Source organism: Rhinolophus hipposideros, assembly GCF_964194185.1.
Source record: "Rhinolophus hipposideros genome assembly, chromosome: 18".
Lineage (NCBI taxonomy): Eukaryota > Metazoa > Chordata > Mammalia > Chiroptera > Rhinolophidae > Rhinolophus > Rhinolophus hipposideros.
Genome location: NC_138064.1, coordinates 5,094,629 through 5,119,392, shown reverse-complemented (window position 1 = coordinate 5,119,392; position 24,764 = coordinate 5,094,629). Strand labels below are relative to the sequence as shown.

The 24,764-nt window shown below is 42.1% G+C and overlaps 1 protein-coding gene across 4 annotated transcripts in view; it reads right to left on the bottom strand.

Moving 5' to 3' along the window:
- DOCK4 (dedicator of cytokinesis 4) overlaps positions 1-24,764 on the bottom strand; it is a 365,769-nt gene that overhangs the window by 123,391 nt on the left and 217,614 nt on the right. For all 4 annotated transcript variants that reach the window (XM_081079735.1, XM_081079737.1, XM_081079736.1 and 1 more), the window contains exons 13-16: positions 24,526-24,651; positions 12,815-12,939; positions 11,881-12,043; positions 6,623-6,729 (exon numbers count right to left, since the gene is read on the bottom strand). In XM_081079735.1, coding sequence (XP_080935861.1) covers positions 6,623-6,729; positions 11,881-12,043; positions 12,815-12,939; positions 24,526-24,651 — 521 coding nt within the window. The remainder of the gene's footprint in view (positions 1-6,622; positions 6,730-11,880; positions 12,044-12,814; positions 12,940-24,525; positions 24,652-24,764) is intronic.

Here is a 24,764-nt window from a genome sequence, read left to right as displayed (position 1 = left end):
AATCCGAAAGGCTACATACTGTGCAATTCCCACTATATGACATTCTGGAAAACGCAAAACTATGGAGACCGTGAAAAGGTCAGGGGTTACTAGGGGTGGTGGGGAGATGAACAGGCAGAGCTCAGAGCATTTTTAGGGCAGTTGCAGCAGTTGTCTCTGTCTTCTTTAAGATTATATAGCGTGGCTCACAGTCTATTTCTTTGCCCAGAATTAAAACCAGTTTGTACAGCAATGAATGGTGCCTGGTACCTGGGCTGCTTTTTTGATCACCGTCTGGGACATGTGAAGAAGACGGTAATGGTCAGTCAGAAAACGTCCCAGGAAAGTAGTATTGGTAGTAATGCAAGGTGGGTGACTGAGAGATGGACACCTACAATGTATTCACAAATAAAGTGGTACGAAAATTAACATTATATCAATCAAATGACGGTGTCTGTAATTTGCAGGAAGTACGTAGAGAATTAAATTAAAAATACAATCCAGTTGGCAGTACACATTACCAGTTATTCAAAGCCAGATTTAAATAGTTATGGCAGCAAAATGCCTTCTATGCCTTCTTTCAGGGACTCCTTCACTACGATTGGCCATCCTTCATGTCATTATTAAACATTTATTAAATTCCTACTAGTTGCCAGTCCTTTCATCCAGCATTAAGACTGAAACAAAGAAATAAACAGCCCCCATCCTTGGGGTCCTTACACTTCTGACTTCTGCACTCGTCTGTTAATATTGGTCACAAAGCTGTGATAAAGACCACCGGATTCCAGCTCTGCCCGGGGAGGGGAGGACGGCTAACGGGAAAGGCGCTATTTCACCTCAACAATAAAGAATAACAGGCTCACGAAGCAGGCAAGGGAGGGAAAGGCATTTCATGTGGGAGAAGTAACACATGGAAAGGCGCTGGGGGAGAAAAAGCGTGTGTACGATGAGGGATGGCGATATGGCAATTCGATGCAATGTGGGATCCTGGATTGTCAACTGGAATAGAAACAGGACAATAATGGAAAAGCTTGTGAAGCCCATACATGTTCTGTGTTAACAGTATTGTACCAAGGTTAGTTTCGCTTCCATAAATGTGCTATGGTTACATAAGATGGTAACATAAGGAGAAGTTGGGGGAAGGGTAGATGGGAATTTTCTGTACTATTTTTGCAATGCTTCTCGAAGTCTAAAATATCTTCAAAAACAACTGTTTCAAAAAGCACAGGTGTATTCAGACACTATATGTAGTTTAGTATGGCTGGAGCAGGGAATTTTTCAACACAAAAAAAGCCTTTGGACCTCCTACTTCAGAAAAGCCCGAGGTGGCGCTGGTGCTCATCTCTGGTTTAAGGTCCCCAGATTAAAGAACTGTCACCAAGGTGGACTGACCAGTCACTCAACCAACTATTTGGTTACGGAGGGTGAAGGCGAGACGTCAAGGCAATCTAGGTCCTGTTCACGGAAGAACTGGATGGAGGCGGGATAAACAGCTCAGTTTGGGACATACTGAGTTTGAGTGTGTCTGGCTAATCCAAGGTGTTCAGTAGGCTAGTAAGAGTTCTGGGCTAGAAATGCAGATCTGGCCATCATTACCTGAGATATGGAAAGCTAACCCATGGAAGGGGATGAGACGGTTCCAGAGTGTAGGAGATACAGGTGGTGTCCAATGATTAAATCCACGAAAACACCAACATTTAAGGTGCAGGTAAAGAGAGAAGAGACCTCCAGGGAGACGAAGGATGGAACTTAGGAGCACTCTGTCAGACAGACCAAGGAATGTGAGATTTTCAAGCTGAAGGGTAATCAACAGTGCTACATGCTACAGGGAACCACATAAGGAAAGATTTTAAAAGCATGAGGTGGCTTTAGCCCCTGGGTGGGCACCAGTGACCTTGAGGGAGAAAGTTCATTTGAGCAGTGGAGGCCAGAAGCAGCCTGAGAAGCAAACGGGATGTAAGAAGGTTGAGACAGTGAATAAAGACGGGCTTTTCGCATAAGCTGGCTGTGATGGGAAGGGAAGAGAGCATGTGTGAGCCATTTAAAAAAAAAAAATTGTTTTGCTTTAAAGAGAAAGACTTGAGCACATTTATAATCTGAAAGAATGCTGCCAGAAGTGAGGAAATACTTACAGATGCAGGAGGAAGAGGGGCTACTGGGACGAGCAGGGCCTCAAGAGAATCAGGAGGGCAGGAGCTCCTGAAGGAAGCAGGGGAAGAATCAGCCTTGGAGAGGAATCTTGCCCCATCCTCCGAGACAGGAAGCAGGAAAGGGGGGAAGGAAGAAGATAAGCTTGCAGGTGGCAAGGGACAGAGCACAGGAAGTTAAGGAAGTTCCTGTCTGGTGGCTTCTGTTTTCTCTCTTAAGTAGACAGGAGGTGGTGGGGTGGGCAGAATGGTAAAAGAGTGCAAATAGCTCTTGTGGGGCCTGAGAGACGGAGTGTATCCGTTTGCCTGCAGTTTTGATGGTCCTCCATCTACACCCAATCAGGTGCTGCTAACTTGTCACAACAGCATAACCCCCAGTAAAGCTCAACTGCCCAGGGTGGGGTATAGGCGGGGGCAATGTGGACAGATTGATCCACGGCTGGTTTTCCCTTCCTATGCAGGCACAGCAGAACTAAGGATCAGGGGATGCCTTCCATGAGAAAAGGAAGAAAGCGAACTCAGGCAGGTCTACCGAAGAGAAGACTGAAGAAAACAGGTATAGTCAGAAAACTGGAAGGTGGAAAGGTCATGATCAGAATATTGGGAATTTAAGATTTTTGATTAGAAGTGGTTCTGGATGATTTCATCCATCCACCCTTCCTTCCTTTCATCCATCCAGTATTTATTTAGCACCCAAATGGGAAGTCCTGTTGGCCTGGGAAGCCAGGCCCAGGCAAATGCAGAACACAAATAAAGGTCACTAGAGTTGAAATAACCAAGGAAACAAGAGTATACAACACTGGACAGGTCAACCAGAAGATAACTTTGAACTAGGGGCCAGGCTGATTGTCGGAAAGGAAACAGTTACCCACAGACTCCTGCAGTCTAGGCCATCACATTACATTGATCTCCTTCAAACCAGGGAAAAGGACAGTCCTCCATTTGGGTGCTTTCTTACCCGGCCCTTTTCCTGCTGAGAAGCATTGAACGAGGAGCCCATAAATCCCAATATGAGGAATCAGACTCTCTACTAGGCCGAACCCCAGCCTAGCTGAGTTAGGCCATTTTAGCCACGGTGGTGTGATCGACAGTGATGAATTCACAAAACCCTAATTTCTCAAAGGCAGACTGTACTATTGTTACTTTGTTTATTTTTTTGTTTTGTTTGTGCTACATACATACATACATACTGGATCTGAATGTGTTTTATAATATATTTCCAAGGACTGAAAATCCTTCAGTGGAATAAATCAGAATGGGGACTTGAGTGAACAGCTATTAATTTCCTGGCCTCCTTTTTTGGATTCTCACATCATTCTCCTTAAGACACTTGACTTTTGGAAAATGAATTCTCTTATGCTCATTATTTCAGTCTCTTTTCTTAACATACTTTCTAGCAGGTAGCTAGAGAGGAGTAGCCAAAAATATCCCTCTAAATAAGGAAGATAACAATCCTACAGAACGCAGTGAAATAACAAAACTTAGTAAGATTAAATGGTGTTATTAGCAAATTAGCGGCTCCAAAGGGAGGTTTGGACTCAGTCGTCAAGCACTTGGAGATATTACTATTAATATTCTGAGAGCTGTAAAAGGGACTCTAGAAGCACAAAATCTCTCATGATGACTCATCACGCTACTTCACTTTTCTTTCTAGAGCTAAGGCATTCAGTTTTCTGTACATTTCGCAGTTTATCTCCCCTGGAAACCACTCCAAACATGTAATCTATCATGTGAAGTTGAACGTGACTTTGAAAGGGGACCTTGCCCTTAGGATTCTATAGCCCCTGCCCTAAAGGATGAGTCCAGGCGCTCGTCACAGCAGTGACTGCTGTGAAAGTCACTCTGAAAGAACAACTTCCTTAAAACACATTCAGAAGTGGAGTCCCGCCATCATCACAAAGGAAAAGTCTCTCTCACTAATTTCAGGCCCAAATGAGGCTATTAAATATCTTCAACACAGCAGCTTTCTTCTTAGCTCACTGCAGGGCTGAATCTTTTAATACTTTACATGAGGAGCAAGTAGGTTTTAACTCTATATATATTCTACCATGAACCACAGTTATTCTCTGTGTCTGCAAGATAAGACATAAAGACACGTTTTTAGAGCATTTTCCCTCCATCTCTCATCCACCTTAGATTTTATACTAGACGGTATTTGTCAATGAATGACAGAATATGGTCGAAGGCAGTTCTAAGCAATTAATGTTTCTTTAAAACCTCATATAAACATTAATGTTCAAGCTTATATGACAGAAAAACGGTCTTTAGTTAGATAAAACTCCAGAATTCAATGGTATGAAACTAACTTTGTCTCTTCCGATTTTTATTGTTTTCAAAATAAATAAAAATTGCAATGTTATAAAATGACACTTGCCCACTAACAAAAAATAATCAAGGTAAAAATAAAAATAAATTCAGTTGTCAATATTTTACGCCACCCTTCCATGCATCTTTCTCTGCAAATACATACATATAGACATGCAGTTAAACAATTTTATAAAATGGTTATACTAAATATCTGCTTCTATAAAGGCTGGTTTATCAATATAGCAGCATCATGCTTCTATGCACATAAAAATTTCCAGTAAGCATTTCATTCATTGCATGGATATAATTAATTTATTTAACTAGACCTATATTATTGGTCATTTAGACAATTATCTGTGTGTTGCCAGACTGCCACACACGTTTCCTCTACGAATGTAAGAGAGTGTTCATTTCCCCCTTAACCTTACTCTCCAATTGTGGGTTTTCAAAATCTTTACCAATGTAATAGGCCAAAAGATATCCCACTCTTTATTTAACTTTAATTTTCTTTGATTATTCAAATATTTATTTATGCATTTATTATTTTTATAATGTCTGAATAGCTTGCTTGTTGTGTTTATCCGTTTCTCTTTTTCTTACTGATTTGTAATAACCTGTGGTAAATTGGGAATAATCACGCTTTGTAAGCTGTATTGCAACTGTTTCAGTCATATGTCTGTCAGCCTGGATTATGACGGTTTTTATCAATAAAGAAGTTTTAAATTTTATGCAGCCAAATTGACAAAATAAGTTTTTTTGAGCCATCCTTAGAAAGGCCCTCCTCTCTTGAGTATTATAAAAATGTTCACTCATATTTTTAAGGCCCTGACAGTTTTATTTTTCATAATGGATCTGGAATTTGTTTTGGTATGAGAAGCAAAGGCGGGAATCCAGCTCTTTTTTCCCTCCCAACACCCATCATGGTCATCCCAACACCACTTACTAAATGGGCTCTGCCTCTTTCCCAGTGGTTTGAAATCCACTCCTCCCTGTCTTTCTTTTGGTTTCTATTTTTTTTTTAAATAATAGATTCAAAGCTGCAGCTATCAGCAGGCTATATGCCTCCCTGCCATGCAGAGGAAGGATACGTATTATGCTCCTAATATGGTTTTAAAATTGTAAACTGCAAGTGGTCTGAAGCAGAAACTGAACTTGTTGGCTCAGGACAGTGAAAAAGAAAACCATGTCATTATAGACTAGAAATAGAAATTGTTATACTTGGCTAGTATTCCACCCTTTTTAAATAAGCAACATGGAATAACTCCAATCACCAGACATCTCAGACACATAAGGTTTTCCAGGGGTGCTAACGCTTCCCGGCGGGTCTGCACAGTGGGTCTGCCCAGCATCAGACAATCTGCAGATACCGTCTTGCGCCTCCTTTGCGGCCAAGGAAGATCCCTGGGGACACCTGCCTTTAAATTGTTCAAGCTCAAATAAACTTCCCTATGCTTTATGGGTTGGCATTCTGGATGCTCAGTGAAAATGTCTTCAGAAGCTTGGGCGGATTTAAAGTTCTGATGCAAAGCTCTGATTTTGAGAAAAGGGTTGGCCCTGCTGTGAGCAGGCACCCGACAGCCCTCTGGCATCAGAGGAGGGTTCTGTGTCTAGGAATCCACCAACGAAATGCTCACAGAGAGGCAAGCTCTGCGACTGTCCTCCTGGCATTTCAAGTACACGGATGGCTCTGAGCAGCGTACACGGATGGTTCTGATCAGCGTACACGGATGGCGCTCATCAGCGTACACGGATGGCTCTGGTCAGCAATGAGGGCTTTGGTATTAGGCACATTCATTTAAAGAGTGAACCTGGACATGACTGGAAACTTAGCACCTGCCCAAAATACACCCTCTGAGCCACAGGTGAGAGAGCCCACAGCTGACGTGCCATAAAGAATGGATTCCTTCTTCCACATATTATTAGTAAGCGAGACTTGAGGTCACCCTACAGACCTACGCAAATACCTACACTTAAATATCTAAGGTGGAAAAAAAATCGTCTTTAAAATACAACACAGAATATACAAACAATACTTTCCAAAAGACACTCTCCCTGCCAGCAGCCTTCCAAAAGAACACTCTTCCCAGTCATTTTTTTTCTTTTTCTCTTTTCCAGAGTGATGATAAGAGAGTGAGTGAGGAATTTGGCCCCATGGTTCACTGCCGGCGCCCACATCTGGCTGCTCTTACCTTATGCACGATCAGCTCGTGAGTGCCATCTGGAAGAGTCCGGCCATCTTCCTGCATCAGGGGGACGAAAGAGAAACCAAACAACTTCTTCTCTCCTTTCTCCTTTGCTGTGGGGGGAAAAGAATGGAAAAAGGAATTACTTGCTTGTTTAAGCGCTTGCTTACATAACTGTGTTCAGATACACAGATTGGCAGGAAGCGTGATCATCAAGAAGCATAACCCACACTCACCAGCTCCTTTCATACAGTGGAGAGCGACTCAGCCGGTGGGAGTCTGCGTCCTTAGCCACCCTCTGACCTCACATTCCTGTCCCTTAACGGCAAGCTACATTCCTTGACTAATTCTCTTCATGGGACTCATTATCTGAATTACGTTATTTAAAAGCTCATGTACTGCCTGTTTCTTCTCACATCCACTTCTGGATGGAAGTTCCACTGAGTGCAGGATTCTTACCTGTTTTATTTTATTCTAAGCTTGGCATCTCGAGGAGTGCCAAGAACACAGTCAATTCTCAGTAAATAGTTGTGAAATGAAGACCTGAACAGATGAATGTCAAATGCAGTATTTTGCTCACTACTCCTGGAACAGGCGTCTCGAAGCCCAGCCTCAGCTCATGACAGAACTTCTTCCCTTAGAGTCACAGGTGTAAAGACAGAAAGCCTGTGGACACGACCTCCTTAGAATCAGTTGGGCACGCCAAAACCCAACAACAGCCTGAATGGCAATCTGTAGTTGAAGAAGGGCTTCCTACAGTAAGTTTCTGGAAGCCAGAAACGAGGCAATGAGGTTTTCAGATGCCTAAGTAAGGGTCACAATGGCTAGACAGGTCAAGGACCATGAGCCATTATTTACACATAAGGAAACTGAGATCACCTGAGAGGAGGTAGCTTGCTCTACATCTCTTGACTATCATTCCAGTTCTTTCCTTTTCTCCAAAAAACAAAGAAAGTGTTAAAAGAACCGTGTCTGTCCAGCTCCACTCTCCTCTAGTATGTACACATGCAGGCAGGAGCTCTCCGGGGCTGGTGGCCTACTAGAGCCTGGTAGTTATTCTTTCCTACACACGAGCGGGAGTGGAACGTTACACGAGGAAAGCCCAGCTCTGGGGTGCAAGAAGACATGAGCTGGGTGAGTTAGACCTGGTTATCTATAAGGCTCACACCCTCCCCTTATAATCATGTCCGGCATTTACCCACAGAGAAGTGGAATGCCACAAGAGCACAGTAATATTGGCTGGCTGGCTTTGGTCTCTAGTATGAGGGCATCCCTGAAAATGCAATGACAGCAAAGAATTCTCTTTTATAATCATTCATTTCAACCCCAGCAAGAAACTGGGAAAATATCGATAGTCTTAAAAATTAAACAAAAATCGCAGCAAAAAAAAAAAAACTTCTGGCAAGAGATTTCTACATCAGTGAGGTGCTAGGTATGGAATGTATGATTAGGAGAGAAGATTAATTTAGAAATCATTTCCTAGGTTCATTTGACCATCTTTCTGGTGGGGTTTTTGATATTCAGAAAGATAAAAATATTCCATGACAAATAAAATGAGCAAAGGTAAGAAACAAAGCAATAGTTTCCCCAAATGTGCCTTCTGTTCTAAAATAAAACACCCAAGTTTAAAGTACATGGCCTTTGTTCCTGCGCTATTCCATCCCAATTAATAAACTGAGTGAACTGTTACAGACGGTATGTATAATATGATCCCCTTGTACTAATAAACCTCTAAATTTATGGATTCTACCTCCCCATTTTCTAATTCACTCCTCCTCGTACCCCAACTCCAACAATTTTCCCCCCTGGGACCTCCAATTTATTGATCCCCTCTCTCCATTTGCTCTCAGCTTCCCATTTCTATAATCTATCATTCTAATCGCTTCCTTGCAAATACCCTCAATTCTTCACTCCACACTTCCATTACAACACTGCAAACTGGTTAAACCCTACTTACAGCTTATTCCTTGCCTATGCTACACCAATCTCACTTTAATTAACACATAAACTGGGCCAGCTTTCTACACTTACCTAATCAATTCACTCTTCCCCCTTTCTAGACAATCACACCATCCCATGTGCTCCAGCCTCCACCTATTAACTCCCCCCTGGCCCCGCACCTGTGCCCTCCTGTATCCACCGGCACTGTTCCATCCAAGGACAGTTCTTAACTTTGAATAGTGAATCCCATGCTCCTTCCCCAGCTCAAGGACGCTGCTCCTACAGTCGTCCTCTCTTTGTTCCACATCATACTTTTTTCTCTCTCTCTTTACTGAATCATTGCCACCAAACAAACAAACACGTTTTAAAAGTTCCATCTTAAAAAAAGAGAAACAAAACCAAGCCCCTCTTGTGACCCACTGTTCCATTACAACTACTACCCCCTTTCCCATTTCTCGGCTCTCTGGTATTCTTTATGGCACAGTTTGTCAAAAGATTTGTCCAAACTCACTGCCTGTCTTCCTTCTCTCCTTTCATTCTTGGACTCACTCCAGCCAGGCTTTCATCACTGCAAATCCACTAAAGCCACTTGTCAGGGTCAGTGAGTTCCACGAGGCCAAATCGCGTGCTAATTCCTCTGTCGTCGTCTTATTTCATTTATCACTGGTACCTCACATGTCTGATCGACCCCCTCTTGAAAAACTTTCTTCAATTATCTTCCTGGATTCTCCTTCAACCTCACTGGCTATCCCTTGTTAATCTCATTACTGCCTCCCCCTCATTTTCCCCAAACCTTTCCCCAACTCGAAGTTCAATGGCATCATGTTGGTAGCTTGAAATTGGCCATGATGTGAGTATTTACCCCATGGCAAGCAGCAAACACTGTGACTCAGGGCTCCGCCAACCCTTTCCACCACCCCAAGGACTAGTTATTAAACATTTACAGCATACCACTATATGTTCTCATTCTCAAGTTTAAGTCTCTAGCTTGGACCTCGTTCAACTGCCTATTTGATGTTTCGAATGTCTAATAGACTTCTCAGATTTAACATGTCTAAAATGGAATGTTTGATTTTTGCTATCTTAACAGATTCTTGCTGTAATCGTCCCCACTTCATTAAATGACCACTACATTCTCAGGCAAAAATCTTGGGGTCATCCTTGACTTTTCTCCTTCTTTCACACCCAATCTGTCAATCAACCTGTAATAAAAGAATCAAACTACTACCATCCCAATGCAAAGCACTTTCATTTCTTAGGTGCAGGACTGCAAAGGCCTCCTGAATGGTCTTTCTGTTACCACCTGGCCCTTCCACACTCTATTGTCCACACAGCAGCCAGACTTCCCCCTTCGATCTAAACCCTTTACCGGCTCTCCTCACTCCAAATAAAACCCACAGTCCTCCCCATGACCCACAGGCCCTATGGGGTCCGGCTCCCCTGTGGCCTCTTTGGTCTTATGTCCAAACTCACTTGCTCATTCCGGAGTCCTTGCTAGTCCTTGAAAATGCCAAGCATGTTTCAAACTCGAATGTGTTGTACCTACTGTTCTCTCTGTCTGGAATATTCTTTCCCCAGACACCCACTCACACCTTTACTGCTTTTAGTTGTGGCTGACTGGGTAAGTCTCCTTATCAGAGAGGCCTTTCCTGACTCCCTTTGTAAAACGGCAACATCACTTTCTAGCACCTAACCCCAATTTAGTCTTCTTCACTGCACTTATCACTACCTGATGAAGTATGTATTCATTTGCTCGCAGGTATTGTGTTATCTATCTTCCTTTTATAGAATGGAAGCGCTGTGAGAGGAGCTATTCGATTGTGTTCGCTGATTTATCTTCACTGCTCAGTAAAGTGCTTGACACACAATATGGGTTCAATAAATATTTGTTTTGTGAATAAATATTACTTTTGAATAAATATGTGCACACACAGAGAAATAGTTGGAATGTTTTATCACGTGATAAAATGATTACATTGATTATTTATAGTCTGTGTGATTATGGGGATTTTTTTCTTTATGTTTTGTTATATCTTCTGAATATTAACAATGAAAAAACACACGAAAATACATTTGAAGGACAAGGACAAGAGGACAGAGGTCTAACAGGTTTTACTAAAAATAGCCTTTGTTCCACTTTCCAAGTTCTAACAATTTTCTCCAAATGCTCTTTCTCCCTTTTCTTCGATTTCACATTTACTTCCTTCTTTTTCTTTTGTTAAACCTCAAAGCATGTGTTAGGCCCCACTGAGAATGTAAAACAAAGACTCGTGGAAGGAATGCTATGGCACCATTGCAAGTCCTTTATGCTTTCCCATCTCAAGTCCTACCCCCGAGACTCTTCTGAGAAATTGGGAGAACGCTGCCAGTTATCTCCCTCCATTCTGAAACATCCACAAAAGCATAATCTATGGGAACTTCCTGAGCCAGTTCCGAAACATGCTATAGTCCCAGCAACAGAGGAAGTCCTTCTCTCCCTGAATCCTGGGTGAAGGACACAGCACTCAGGTGAAGCCAACGCCCATTTACTGGCCATGCCTCCGTTCCTTCCAGGGGGCTGCTTCTGGAAGGAACACTTCAATGACACAGGGAATACCAGAAGATCTTAAGCTGGTGGGGCCTTAAGAGTAATGAATACAAAAGAATTAAAATAGAGTGGTCAAGAAATGACAACTTTTTGGATAGTGATGTTTACACAAACAAATCTGGTAACCTCTACGTCTAAGGTATTTTAAATCTGTAACATGAAGCAATTAGTTCACATCATCTCTAAGGTCCTTTTGGACTGACCTTACCTCATTCTCATTTGAATGCTGTCTGGGACTGCTCTGTGATAGAGATGTATGCAAATCAGATCTAAATCTGAGCCAATCAGAGGCTTTCCTAGTGACTTCCCAGGCCAGGCAAGTCCCCATGAGTTCCTCTGAGCTGTCGGCGAGCTGGGTGAGGTCTTGGTGGGAGAAACACCAGACAGGTCAGGACTGCCTGAGACCACCAGGGCCGGTCAAGTTTGTAATGCTGCGTCTGCCCTTTCTGTCTACTCTTTCTAGACTATGAAAGTGACAGGCCAGTTTTTATGAAGGAGAACGCTGTAAATTTCCATAGGTACTTTTTCTCCTCCTTCCTCTGTTTCCACACAGATGATGGGCTCTTTGGGAATAAGTGAGCCTGCCCACCTCTCAGGAACCCCTCACCCTCATCCGTCCCTCGTGGAGGTCTCTGGCGTGGCACACACTTTCTGCAGCTCAGCTCACACTGCATCACAGCTCAGCCAGAGGACTACCCCAACCAACACAGCCAAGCCAGCCCTACAGAACACTTACTGGAGCAGTGCCGAAACTCAAAGCGGATGTGCGCGCCCCGGAATTTATCCACGGGAATAGGCAGCTTCAGCAGCTCGGCCCAGCGGGGGCTGTTGTTGTGATAAAGCACGAAGGAGCGGTATTCACCAGCGGGCGGCTCTCCGGAGCCAAAGGAGATAAAATCCTGGCAGAGGAAACACATAGGCGTCATTTAAAGGTTATTCCCAAAGTAGCGAGCAATGGCTTTGCTGTCTGCAGGCTCCCCAAACAGCACAGCACCTGGAATGACCCCTTCAGACCCTTGCTCTCTGTTCCTGCACGTGCTGCTGCCAGCGGGCTCTGGCTGTTTAATTCTGAGGCTGGTCTCCCAGGGCCTCCTGTGCCAAGGGGGGGCCTCGGTGACCTGGGCGACATGGGCACTGGCGAGTCGGATGACGCAGCCAAGTTCTCCATAGGCTGCAGTCAAAAGCCTGTGCCTGCGAAACTCACTCTGCCCCGGGGTTCACGCAAAACATGTTCCATAAAGGAACCCGTGATTATCACCCTGATTAGTCATACCCCAATCTTCATGCCTTACTTTGGTCAAAATGAAAACACGTCATTAAATGTGTATTTTGTTTTCGTTTTTGTTTTTACCAACTGCCAGGAAAAAAGTATTCATTTCCCAAACCATAACAGGTGAAAGGGAAAATATAAAATGGCATTAAAAAATACTGTATTAACTGAATAACTGCTATGAGGAAATTGTTGACACAATTAATTAAACCAACTGTAAAAGCCGTTTTGTTTTCCTACTTTCCTTTCTGAGAGGCGTTTCAAGGATTGAAAAAATACACGGGGTGGAGAAGAAAAGATTGAAAACGTTGCAAATGAGAAATTAACTGGTCTCATTAAGGATGAACCTAAAGCAATGATATGGAATTGTCTTACCACAAAATATCCAGCTTTAACGTACCTTCAAGGTCTGGCCGCTACTCTCTACAATGAACATCGTAACTTCCACATTTCTGGCCACACTCTTCCCTCCTTTCTCAAATTCTCCCCTTTCTATAGTGATGTATAAATCATTCCTCATTTCACCTAGCAGGAGAGGAAAATTGAAACGGTGTTAAACACACTAGGAAGTGTAATAAAGCACTGTGTGAAGGAAAACTTTAGTTCATAAAGCATAGTGTTAGAGCACACACATAAAAGAAATATATATTCTCTGTGTACTCTTATCAAAGGGTTCTCACCCTCACTGCCCACAGCCAAGAACAGTGGCGGCCAGCCTCTGTGAGTCTGGATGAGCAGTGCTGACACTGCACATTTAGGAGGTGAGTGCTGGGATTGAGCAGAAAGGTGTTGTCAACCATCTTTCAGTGTTTCCCTCATTTCATTTATGAGGTGTGATTGCAAAATGACAGCCTGGCGGGGCTGGCTGAAAGAAACCAGTCTTAATCCTTTATAGTCACAGCACTTAGAGTAGAAGAAATAGCTAAATGGAATAAAATGATAGGGCTGCAAAGGGTACCGTCACAATTTCAATCTTTTCCAAAAGGCCTGGACCAAATGATCTCACTGCTGGAAGAATCCAGATTAATGCTTTATGAACACAGATGTAGAATAATTCAGTCATACAGACATACTTGCTTAATATTTCTTGCCATCAAGCTATAAAACAAATAAGAAAAGCCCTAGATTCAAACTGACATATTCTATGTAGACATATGCCATCTATTATTTATAAACCTTTGAATGCTTTTTAATCTCACCCCTTTCTGATTATTGCAAGAAAAAAAGAGGAATTTAATGTCAAGTAGCAAACTCAGACAAGCACGCTGACAGCATGCTTTTACGACTCCTACAAGGACGAAATCAGGGTAAGTGGTGAGTGGACAGGGAAGTGAGAAATGAGTGAACCAAGGTCTACTAGAAAGTTCTGAAAGGCAAATGCCGGTCAGGTTGGCGAGGTTGAATTTACTTTACAAACATTTGAAGAATCAAAAGGAATACTCTTTTTTTCTAATACAAAACTTCCCCAGAAGGAAGCACCTCACTAGCTGGGGCAATAACCATACAAACATGCCCACGATGGGAGACTTATAAAACTTCCTGACCAAAGTGTATACAAGAGAGCGCCCAAGCTTTCAAAAGCATGGGGAATACCACTGTGCCTGCTCACCTTGCTCCATAACGACCAACTTTTTATGACAGCATCATTCCCGAATGCCGCAGGCTGACCAGGAAACAGGTGGGCCAGAAAATAGAGAAACAGAGCAAGTCCCAAACAAGAGGAAATCTTTCTATTTATTTTTTTACTAAATTTACTGGGGTAACACTGGTTGATAACATGAATTTCAGGTGTACGACTCTATAATATGACAACATCTGTATACTCCATTGTGAGCTCACCACTCGAAGGCTAGTCTCCTTCTATCACCGTATATATGACCCCCTTTAACCTTCTTCATCCTTCCCCACCCTCCGTCCCTTCTGGTACCACCATTCTGTTATCTGTGTCTATGAGTTTGGTTTTTTTGCTGGTTCATTTGTTGCTTTTTGTTTTATGTCCCACATATGAGTGATATATGGTTCTTGTCCTTCCCTGTCTGGCTTATTTCACTTAGACTGATACTTTCAAGATCAAGCCACGTTGTTGCAAATGGCACTATTTCATCAAAAAGGATGACATCTTAACCGCCCTTTACAAAGAATCTATAAAAATACATGAGTGAAAACAATTGATACAGTACTGTCTTATGAATTTCTAGTACTTTAACAACTCAGTTGATACAGTACTGTCTTATGAATTTCTAGTACTTTAACAACTCATACAAATCTACTTGAGAAGGCAATGAATTTGGAATTCCAGAAGAAAAGCAACAACAACAAAAAACAAACAAACAAACAAGCCATGAAACTGGACCACCTTCTTACACCACATGTAAGAATACATTCAAAATGGATTAAAGATTTAAAGGTAAGATCTGAATCCATAAAACTCCTAGAACAAAACATAGGCAGTAAACTCTCTGACATTGCTCTTAGTGATATTTTTTCTATTCGATCTCCTCAGGCAAGGAAAATAAAAGAAAAAATAAACAAATGGGACTACATCAAACTAAAAAGTTTTTGCACAGCAAAGGACACCGTACACAAAATAAAAAGACAGACTACAGAATGGGAGAAGATATACACTAATGATTCATATGAGAAGGGCTTATTATCCAAAATTTATTTAAAAAAAACCACACAACTCAACACCACCCCCCCAAAAAAACCCAAAAAATCCAATTTAAAAATGAGCAGAGGACCTGGATAGACATTTCTCCAAAGAGGAAATACAGATGGCCACTAGACATACGAAAAGGTGCTCAACATCTCTAATCATCAGAGAAATGCAAATTAAAACCACCATGAGATATCACCTCACCCCAGTCACAATGGCCATCATCAATAAATCAACAAACCACACGTGCTGGTGAGGATGTGGAGAAAAGGGAATCCTCCTGCACCGTTAGTGGGATTACAAATTGGTAAAGCCAGTATGGAAAACAGTTTGGAGATTCCTCAAAAAACTAAAAATAGAACTACCTTATAATCCAGAGATTCCAATTCTGGATATGTACCTGAAGAAATCCAAACACTAATTCAAAAAGATATATGCACCCCTATATTCATTGCAGCACTGTTTACAAGAGCCAACATATGAAAACAACTGAAATGCCCATCAATAGAAGACTGGATAAAGAAATTATGGTTCATTTATGTGACAGAATATTACTATGCCATAAAAAGAAGGAAATCTTACCATCTGCAACAACATGGATGGACCTAGAGGGTGTTATGCTAAGTGAAATAAGTCAAACTGAGAATGACAAATACCACATGATCTCACTTACATGTGGAACCTAAAGAACCAAATAAATGAACGAACAAAACAGAAACAGACTCAGATACAGAGAACAAACTGTTAGTTGTCAGGGGTGGGAGAGTTGGGGGTTGGGTGAAAAGGGTGGATCAAGAAATACAAATTGGGGGTTACACAATAGTCATGAGAATGTACAGCACAGTATAAAACAATAATTAAAATTGTATTTGTATGCTTTGAAAGGTTTTTGTTTGACCATTTCCTTTTTTTTTTTTAATTTTTAGAATGGTCCAGTCAACTTTACAAGTTTGATAGATTTGTACAACCCAGTTCATGTTATTACTATTTGTCACTACACACACACACACACACACACACACACACACACACACACGTTTTCAATGCTGTTTATTTGAACAATTTCATTACTGTAAACTCAAACTTTGCCGTCTGAATCAATCAGTTTCTACTCACAACATTTAGGTCTGGTACACTAATGGTCTGCACATGTGCTATTTCAACAATGTGTTTGGGAGGAAATTCTTGACAATGGTTTCCCCACTAACTGATTTGACAGGTGAAAAAACAAAAACCACTCAAATCAAGGTACTTTAGAACAAACGATGTTAGTAACAACAGCAAAATTCCTCTGCTTCTTGGAGTGGGTGACACACAATGAGTCACTCTGCTTACAAATCGACTATAAAACATACACCGATTAATGGGAAGTATGGCTACAGGGCTTTTCAACCTCAGGAATTTCTTGTAATGAGTAATAAGCTTGTCCAAATCACAAAGCGATTACCTGTCCAGCGAAAGAAAGAGTGAGTGTTTCTGGGGTAGGGCAGGACTTCCCCTTTCATCTGTTGGAAGGACATGGCAACTCTGACTTTGGAAAGGTGGTTTGCAAGGCAACCTGTTCTCCCTATCTGTAGTCGAGGCCCCAAGGAGGGATGGGGGCAGGGAGTGCTAGTGCTGTGAAATTCTATGTTTGCATTCAACAAATACATCTTGAGCACCTACTGTGTGCCACATATCACTCTAGGCCGGGTAGGTTCAGCAGTGACCAAAGCAAAAATGCCTTCCCTACAGAGCTAGATTCTAGTAGGGGGAGGTGTTGAATAAATAAGTGAAATATCTAGCATATTAGACAATCATTAATGTGGATAAAAGTACGAGAGAGAAGGGGGCAGGGACTGTTGAATGGGGGCAGAACAGGAGTGTTACAGGAGAGAACACCTTACTAAGACAAGAGAGCTGCATAAGTGAGGGTGCGTTTCGACAAACAAGGAAGGTTCAGAATGGCATTAGCTTTCCAAACAATCCATAAAGCCTGTTTAGCTTGTAATTTAGCTGGATTCTTCTCTCTTCTGAATTCAGAATAAGTCTAAAGGATATAGAGTCAAAGGAAGATTGGAATAAGGAGGTGTGGATTTGAGCCCCTGTCTGCTGCGTCTGTTCTGTGGGATATTAGTCCAGACCGGGTAACAGAAGCAAGTTTTTGTGTCATTAAAATGGGAGTGGGGCAGAGGCAGGGATGGGAGAGGTGGTAGATTATTTTGTTATATGCTGTTTCTATGGCTTACAAAACAACTTCTGGAATATAACACGTTCATATATTAAAAGTCCTTACACATATGCTTTAGTTTTCTGTTCTTTAACTGTCACTATCCCTGTAACTCCATTTACTTTTTGCAAACCTTTTAGACTAAAACAGGATTTCTTTGAAAAGAGAACACATGACAGGAAGAACATGACTCCTGGAAGACATTCTATCGATGTCTTCCCAGGAATTTTGCAGCTTGCTATGTTCCAATACGCTAAGGCGCCACCTTTTGCCAAAATATGCAGAAGGATCAAGTTGAAACAAATGCTAATTAAAGTCAATACGCTTGAGGTTGGCTTTGGAGAAAACTAATAAGCCCAAATGGTATTCAGAAAGCATCTTGGGTAATTAAGAGGGAAACCATAACGTGAGTACGAAATGCAGTCGTGGCACCAGTGTGAAAAAGCTATTTTCCTGACAATGTTTCTCAACACCTTGCTCCTCTCAAACTTATTACTCTGCCAATTTGATGTGCATGACACTTTCCTGTTTAGCAGACCCACTGTCTGGGAAGGCCGGTCACATGTGAAGGCTTCTCCAAAGATCATCAGAGACGAGATAATGATAAGGCCACAAAAACATTCAAAATAATTCAGAGACTGCAATCAAATGGGGTCCATTTATGGCTTGAGAGGTTGAAGTCGCCTCCACTGGTTCCCCAGAGCTGAAAACCCCGATCCTTGATTCTGTCCGATGAATGCTTTGCATAAAAGCACAGAGTGAATGCTCGCCACGTGGAGTACACCATGGCCCCCAGCCGCAGGGCTGGCCCAGTGCCTTTTTGGGCCGGATAGTTGATGTTTATGGAAGTGAAAAAGAGAACTTCCTGGCCTTCCATGAAAACTGAAAGAATGTGTGAAAGAGTAAGTGTTTTGTTCTGTGACCTTCGATGATGATAGTATAATAGCACACTGCAGTGGTATTTCACCAAGCTCTATAAGAAGATCATCTCATTAAATCCTCACATCGACTTTATAAGAAGGCCCTATTATTTTCATTTTACGGATGAGGAAACCGAAGTGCAGCAATTAAGAAATGCCTAACGTCTGATCAGTATCCCTGCTTTCCCCATAAAATGTGGAATTCAACAGGATGAGAACGACCACCACATAAGAGAGTGCCGTTCTGCCTTTGTCACCAAAAGACTGACCAGTGCCTTGAACAAGGGAGGTGTCCATCCTACTCTGTTCCACGCTGGTCAGACCAGGCTTGAAGCACTGATCTCTTTTTAAACTTTCTCAAAATTATTTGTTGTTTCAGTTATAGCTGATATTCAATGTCATTTTATATTAGTTTCAGGTATGCAGCATAGTGGTTAGACATGTGTATAATTTATGCAGTGACCCCCCCCACCTGCACTGTACAGTGCTATTGCAGCATTAGTGACTAGATTCTCCATGTTGTACATGAAGCACTGATTTCAGTTCCAGGGACCATCTCTACAGGACAGACACAGACCCAGTATCACCCAGACCACAAACAACAGGGAGAAAGGACTCAGACATCATCAGAGGAGGGATGAGGGAGACAAGAGAGAGAACAGAACTTACAAATGTTGAGGAAAACATTTGTAAGAAGAAAACAACTCAATCCAGTGGAGAGAAGACAGAGGGAGACCATTCCAACATCAATGAGATCATCTGCACAGATAACGTCATAGTGCACCATTGGTCATTATAAATACTCAAGCAGGAGCCAGAAAACTCCTACCAGGGACTTGAGAAAAAACTCATGCACTGGACACAGAGCTGACCCCTTCCTGTGTGTGGCAGGCAGCATGACACCCTCTTACCACCACCACCCTCGCCAAAGATGTCCAGGTCCTAATCCCGCAACCTGTGACTATGTTAACCTTACATGGCAGAAGGGGCTTCACAGAGGTGATTAAGGATCTTAACATGGGAAGATTTTCTTGGATTATTGGGGTGAGTTCAATATAATCACAAAGGTTCATATAATAGGGAGGCAGACGTGCTGGAATCAGAGAAGGGATATGGCAGGGAAGTAGAACTTGGAATGGTGTGGGGCCAAGGAGCAAAGGCAATCTCCAGAAGTTGGAAAAAGCAAGAAAATGAACTCTCTCTCAGAGTCATCAGAAGAAAGGCAGCACCCTGATTTTATCCCAGTGAGACCTGTGCAAGGTTCTCACCTCCGGAACTGTATGTAAAAACATACATCTATTTGTTTTAAGCCACCCCATTTGTGATTTCTCATGGCAGACAAAGGAAACTAACACAGTACACCATCCCTCCCAAGCTTCTTTTACTTCATGACACTTCAAAAGGGACAAGGGATAGGGACAAGATTCACAGGTAACTGGAAATCACAGCCAATCACAGATAGGGAAAATTTATAAAAGGGTTTGGATTTGTCACATAGAGTAGACTTCAGTAAAACCCATCAAAGCTTACTCTATTTTCTGTCTGTTATTCTTTTACTTTGTTTTAGAAGATATTTAAAATTTTGTTAGATGTTTAACTTTGGCGGGGGTGGGGTTGGCTTTAAAATTTTTATTTATAACTGTTACTTTTTATTTATAACTATTGTATGGGCTACAACAGCACCCCTGATGGACTTTCCAGAACAGTGTTGCAGGGACGGGCTGTAGTTCCCCGCTGCTCATCATACTCTAGGACGATATGCAGATTTCTTATAGGGTCAGTTGGAGAAAGTCCAACACCCTTGGGCGATAGGGCCTGCCAGCTTCATAATTTGGGAGGCACCAGCCTTTCCCCAGTGGGATCTGGAGCCAGGATCCAACCTCAGCATATGTCGAACCTTCGCGTCCATCTCTCTTTGGTCAGCATGGCACTTACTGGTTGAAAGACTACCATCCCCTCTCCTGGCATGATCAGGAGGATCAGGTCTAAGCCGAATGGTTGCACCTGTATGATGTGGAGGCCCAGTGACCTGTACTGGGAAGCAGTGAGCTTTGGTTAGATGGAGAGTATGTTTTTAAGGAAGATCAAATCATATCACACTGGCTTCCACCTGCTTTTTCTAAAAGAAGGCTTATCTCAAGCAATTCCCTCTGTTGACATGCATGTCTCTGTCAGTAACTGGTAAAGAATAATACTTATATGTAAAAGAATGAAATCGTGTATCTTCTTAAACATGAGGCAGACATATCAACAATAGTCTTCTTACCCTATCCTTACAAATCATTATGTAGTCAACTCTGACCAAAGAGAAATTTGATTTCTCTGAACTACCAGAGACCAAAGAAAAGAAAGTCTTACTCTGAATGATACTTGCAAATTAACCGTAAATAAATCTTGAGATCATTTTCAAAGCTACTTCTGCAGGCAGCCATTTGAAACACTCTGTTCATTGTTTTCAGTGTCAGCCTCTAGCTTCCAAATCCTTCCCCCCATCACCTCACCGAGCTCACTTACTTCCTCTTAGGATCAGGAGCTTCGAAGATTGCCTACTAAAAGCACCTCAGGGAAGATGTAGATGCCTGATCACGGCAGCGTACACCTGAAGCTGAAGCTGAACAATAACGAATGTCAACTACAAGTTTATATATATAGTTACAAAAAGCGGAGTACAGCATTAGGAATAGAGACAGTGGAAATGTAATAGCTGTGTGCGATGTCAGAGGAATGGTGCATGGGGGGAGGGTTGTCACTGTGTGAGGGACATAAATGATAAATGTCTAACTATTACATTGTTTTGCGCACCTGAAACTAATTAAAAAAACAGTTAATTAAAAAAAAAGCAAATGCACTGAAAGGTTATTAAAATTAGCGGTTCCCCAACAAAGAGTGAAAGCATAACCAGTTGGTATGTAAGAACAAGTCTCCAGGGGGACAGAGTACAGGTGGGAAGATAAAGTAGGGAGATCATCATGAAAGTCAAGAAAATTTTCCCCAGAAAGAATCATAAACTCAGAGTCAGAACGGACCTTAGGGCACAGCCTGACGTCCCGTGACATCCTGACACATCAGCCAGCTTTGCTCCAAAATGTCTGGTAGACAAACACTTAGTCCTTTCTGATATTCAGCCACCGCGTGGGTCCTGCTTTGCACGGAGTCTGTTAGGACATTCAGAGCTGGGCCGTCCAATATAGTAACCACTGCCACATGCGGTAACTGAAAATGTGACTTGGCTGGAAACAGATGTGCTGTGAATGCACGATTCTTAGCCGGCTTCAAAGGCTTAGGCTGAAACCGCGAGTGTAACATGACTCATGAAGAATGCGTTGTATGAACTACCTGTTGAAATCGTATTTTGATGTGTTGGGTTAAATAGACATATATTGTTAATATGAATTTCACTTCTTTCTTCCAACTTTTCATGTGGCTGCTAGACAATTTAAAATTACATTTGTGGCTCGCATCATAGTCCTGGTTTGAGAGTGCTGATTACAGCATTTTTGTTGCTCTCCCTCTCATGGGCTCAGAGTCCAGACCATGGAATTTTCTGCAGAGTTCCTTGGTTCATAGGTGGTAGTGATGGAGCGTCACTAAAAGTGACTTTCCCTCTTTGGAAATTGGATACCCTAAGAAATAAAGTGCTGAATGGCCAACCTTAGGAACACGGCGAGCTCAAAGGGCCTCATGATGGAACAAAAGCACAGGGCAGGTCACCTCCTTACGCCAGGAGGGACCAAGGGGAAAATTTCTGTTTCCATCTTTCTCCCATTCCAGAGATTGGCACTGATGACACTCGGCGATCATCAAGAAGAGTTTTGTGTATGTTCCTGTGTCCCACAGATGACCCATTCTGCACACAGGCAGTGACCACGGTCATGAACTTGGATCTGCTGGTAGAAGCACATGCCTCACCTGGCCTGACCCCTCACTGAGCACAAACTCATTTTGCAGGACAAGTCTAGAAAACGAAAAGGAGGAAACCATCGTGCTAGCAGACTGTCAGTGCAACCCTGGGATCAGAAGAGCTGTTCACGTACATTTTCTCATGGAAGAATTCAGCGTAAGTTTTCATTAGCACCACCAGTGAGAATTAATTGACAAGACAAAATTCTGAAAATAACAAAGGAAACCAAAGCAATGACTGTATGTTTGCCAGTGGAAAGAATTCCACAGAGTTTTAAAGTCGCTTTCAGCTGTTTAAGTCAATGCATACAACTCTCCCTTCTCCGGCTAATTTGGAAGATTAAGAAGCCAAAGAAGAAAAAGAAGGAATTGCTTTTAAAACAGTCTCCTGCAGTCGGGCACTGCAGACTTGCGTCTGGGAGTATGCGTCTTGGACCGTGCGATCCCCGCCATATGTGGTGCCGGAAAGGGACAGAGATGAGCCTTATTCCACAGAAAGTTCATTTCCATCATTAATGCCAGACAAAAGCGGCATGAGCACAGCGCATCCCAGACAATTATTCAGCCGGTGAAGTGTCATGTTGCTTTATATTTTTCCATTTCTCAGTGATACTGCCCAGAGACCAAGCTGAGGAATTTTTCTAGCAGCTGGCTGCATTCTGTTCTAAAATATGTTTCTTATATTAGATTTGCCCATCAATTTGCTTCCCAGTGGGAAGAATTTTTTTCTGTTTTGTTAAAGAGGAAATACCAGTTATTTATAGCAACCAAAGGAAATAACGAACACTGGTAAGAGCCATTGAATAACATGCCACCAAGTAAACAGTTGTAGAAACAGTCCTTTTCGACAACAGTACCATGAGATGCTCAGGCAGACGGGGGCCCTAAGGTCAGGTCAGCTCGGGAAACTTTCCAGACTGTTCTCTTAGCCTTCCCTGCATGAACAAATTCCCATTCAATCCCAGAATGCTGCAAATGCCATGCTGGTCAGTTTCAGCATCTTGTTAGGTCTGTGGGCACAGCAATCCCACCAGTGAGTCTCGACTTCCCTCCTTTGCTTTTACACATGTGATTTCAACAGTGATCTAGCCGGTCTCCTTTCTAAAAGTACGGTCTTTCTACTTTTTCCTTGGTTGTGGACGGTGGAAGTTGGAGCCCTGAGAAAATACGACTACCTGGCGTTTGCTTTGAGAGTGTGACCCTCCTAACCCGTCCTTCTCCACTTAGAAACACCTTTGTTTGGAGTCTCTTTTGGTTGGTAATACAGACCTGAATTATACAAGTATACACCAACAGAACTAGGAGAGAAGCAGAAATACACGAGGTATTTGCATATGGCTACACACACACACACACACACACACACACACACACACGCGTGCGCACGTGCATGCGCACGCATACACACCATCCCTGTTGGAAAAATCCCCCAAGAAAAGCTAACTATTACTCAATAAACTGTACTATCAAAACCTATAAGGATTTCCTCTAAGTGACTTCACTAACATTTTCCACCAAAGGCTAAAATAGTTTCTGGATACTACCTCAGTTTTCCTTCTGATATGCATGCAGCCATGCTACCCGTAAGTTACCTATTCTCATTTAATCAACATGTCACGATATTTTTTTAAAATCTTTTTCTAAGACATGGAAACAACTAGTGTCCTTCAATACATCATTGGATAAAGAAGATGTGGAATACATTCACAATGGAATACAAATCTGCCACAAGAAAAGATGACATAGTGCCATTTGCAACAACATGGATGGATCTTGAGATTACAATGCTAAGCAAAATAAGTCAGACAGAAAAAGTGAAGAACCATATAACTTCTCTTACATGTGGAATATACAACTGAAAGCAACAAAGGAACAAGACAAAGAAACAAAAACTCATAGACACAGACAACACTTTAGTGGTTACCAGAGGGAAAGGGTTTGGGAGGATGGGAGATGAGGGTAAAGGGGATCAAATATCTGGTGGTGGAAGGAGAACTGACTCTGGCTGGTGAACACACAATGTGATATACAGAGAATGTATTACAGAATTGTACACTTGAATCCTATGTAATTTTACTAACCATTGTCACCCCAATAAATTTAATTAAAAAAAAACACATTTGCTGATATATTATCACATACAGCAGATCCTCGAATAATGTCATTTAGTTCTAACGTTGATGAAAATGTCGTAGAAACTGGACTCTTGTTTATATCAATTAGCCTAAGATGAATTTGGTTTCGTTATACATCATTTCACTTAAAGTCGCAAAACCTATTGGCGACATTAAGTGAGGACTTACTGTACCTCATTTCATTCTTTAGCATGTCCCATTTGAACTCTTCAAAATCTGAAAAATGCCTCAAATATCCAAATCTGACAGTATATCTCTATCTCGTCATGCGATTCGGCCCAAGTCACTTACCGGGCATAATAATATTAGAAAAACCCAACTTCCTTGTTATGGATACTCCGTGAGTAAATACTGATGAGTACTCTCTTCTGATTTGTTCGATGTCTCCATGCAACAGTTGTAGGGAAACTGCTAAACCTAAAACAAACGAAAGAGCCCAGAGTTAAAATGAGAAGGGTAGAGATAGCAGGAACAGGAACAGAAGTGCTTCTCCAAGCCCAAATCAGGTATCATCATTTTAAACTAAGGGT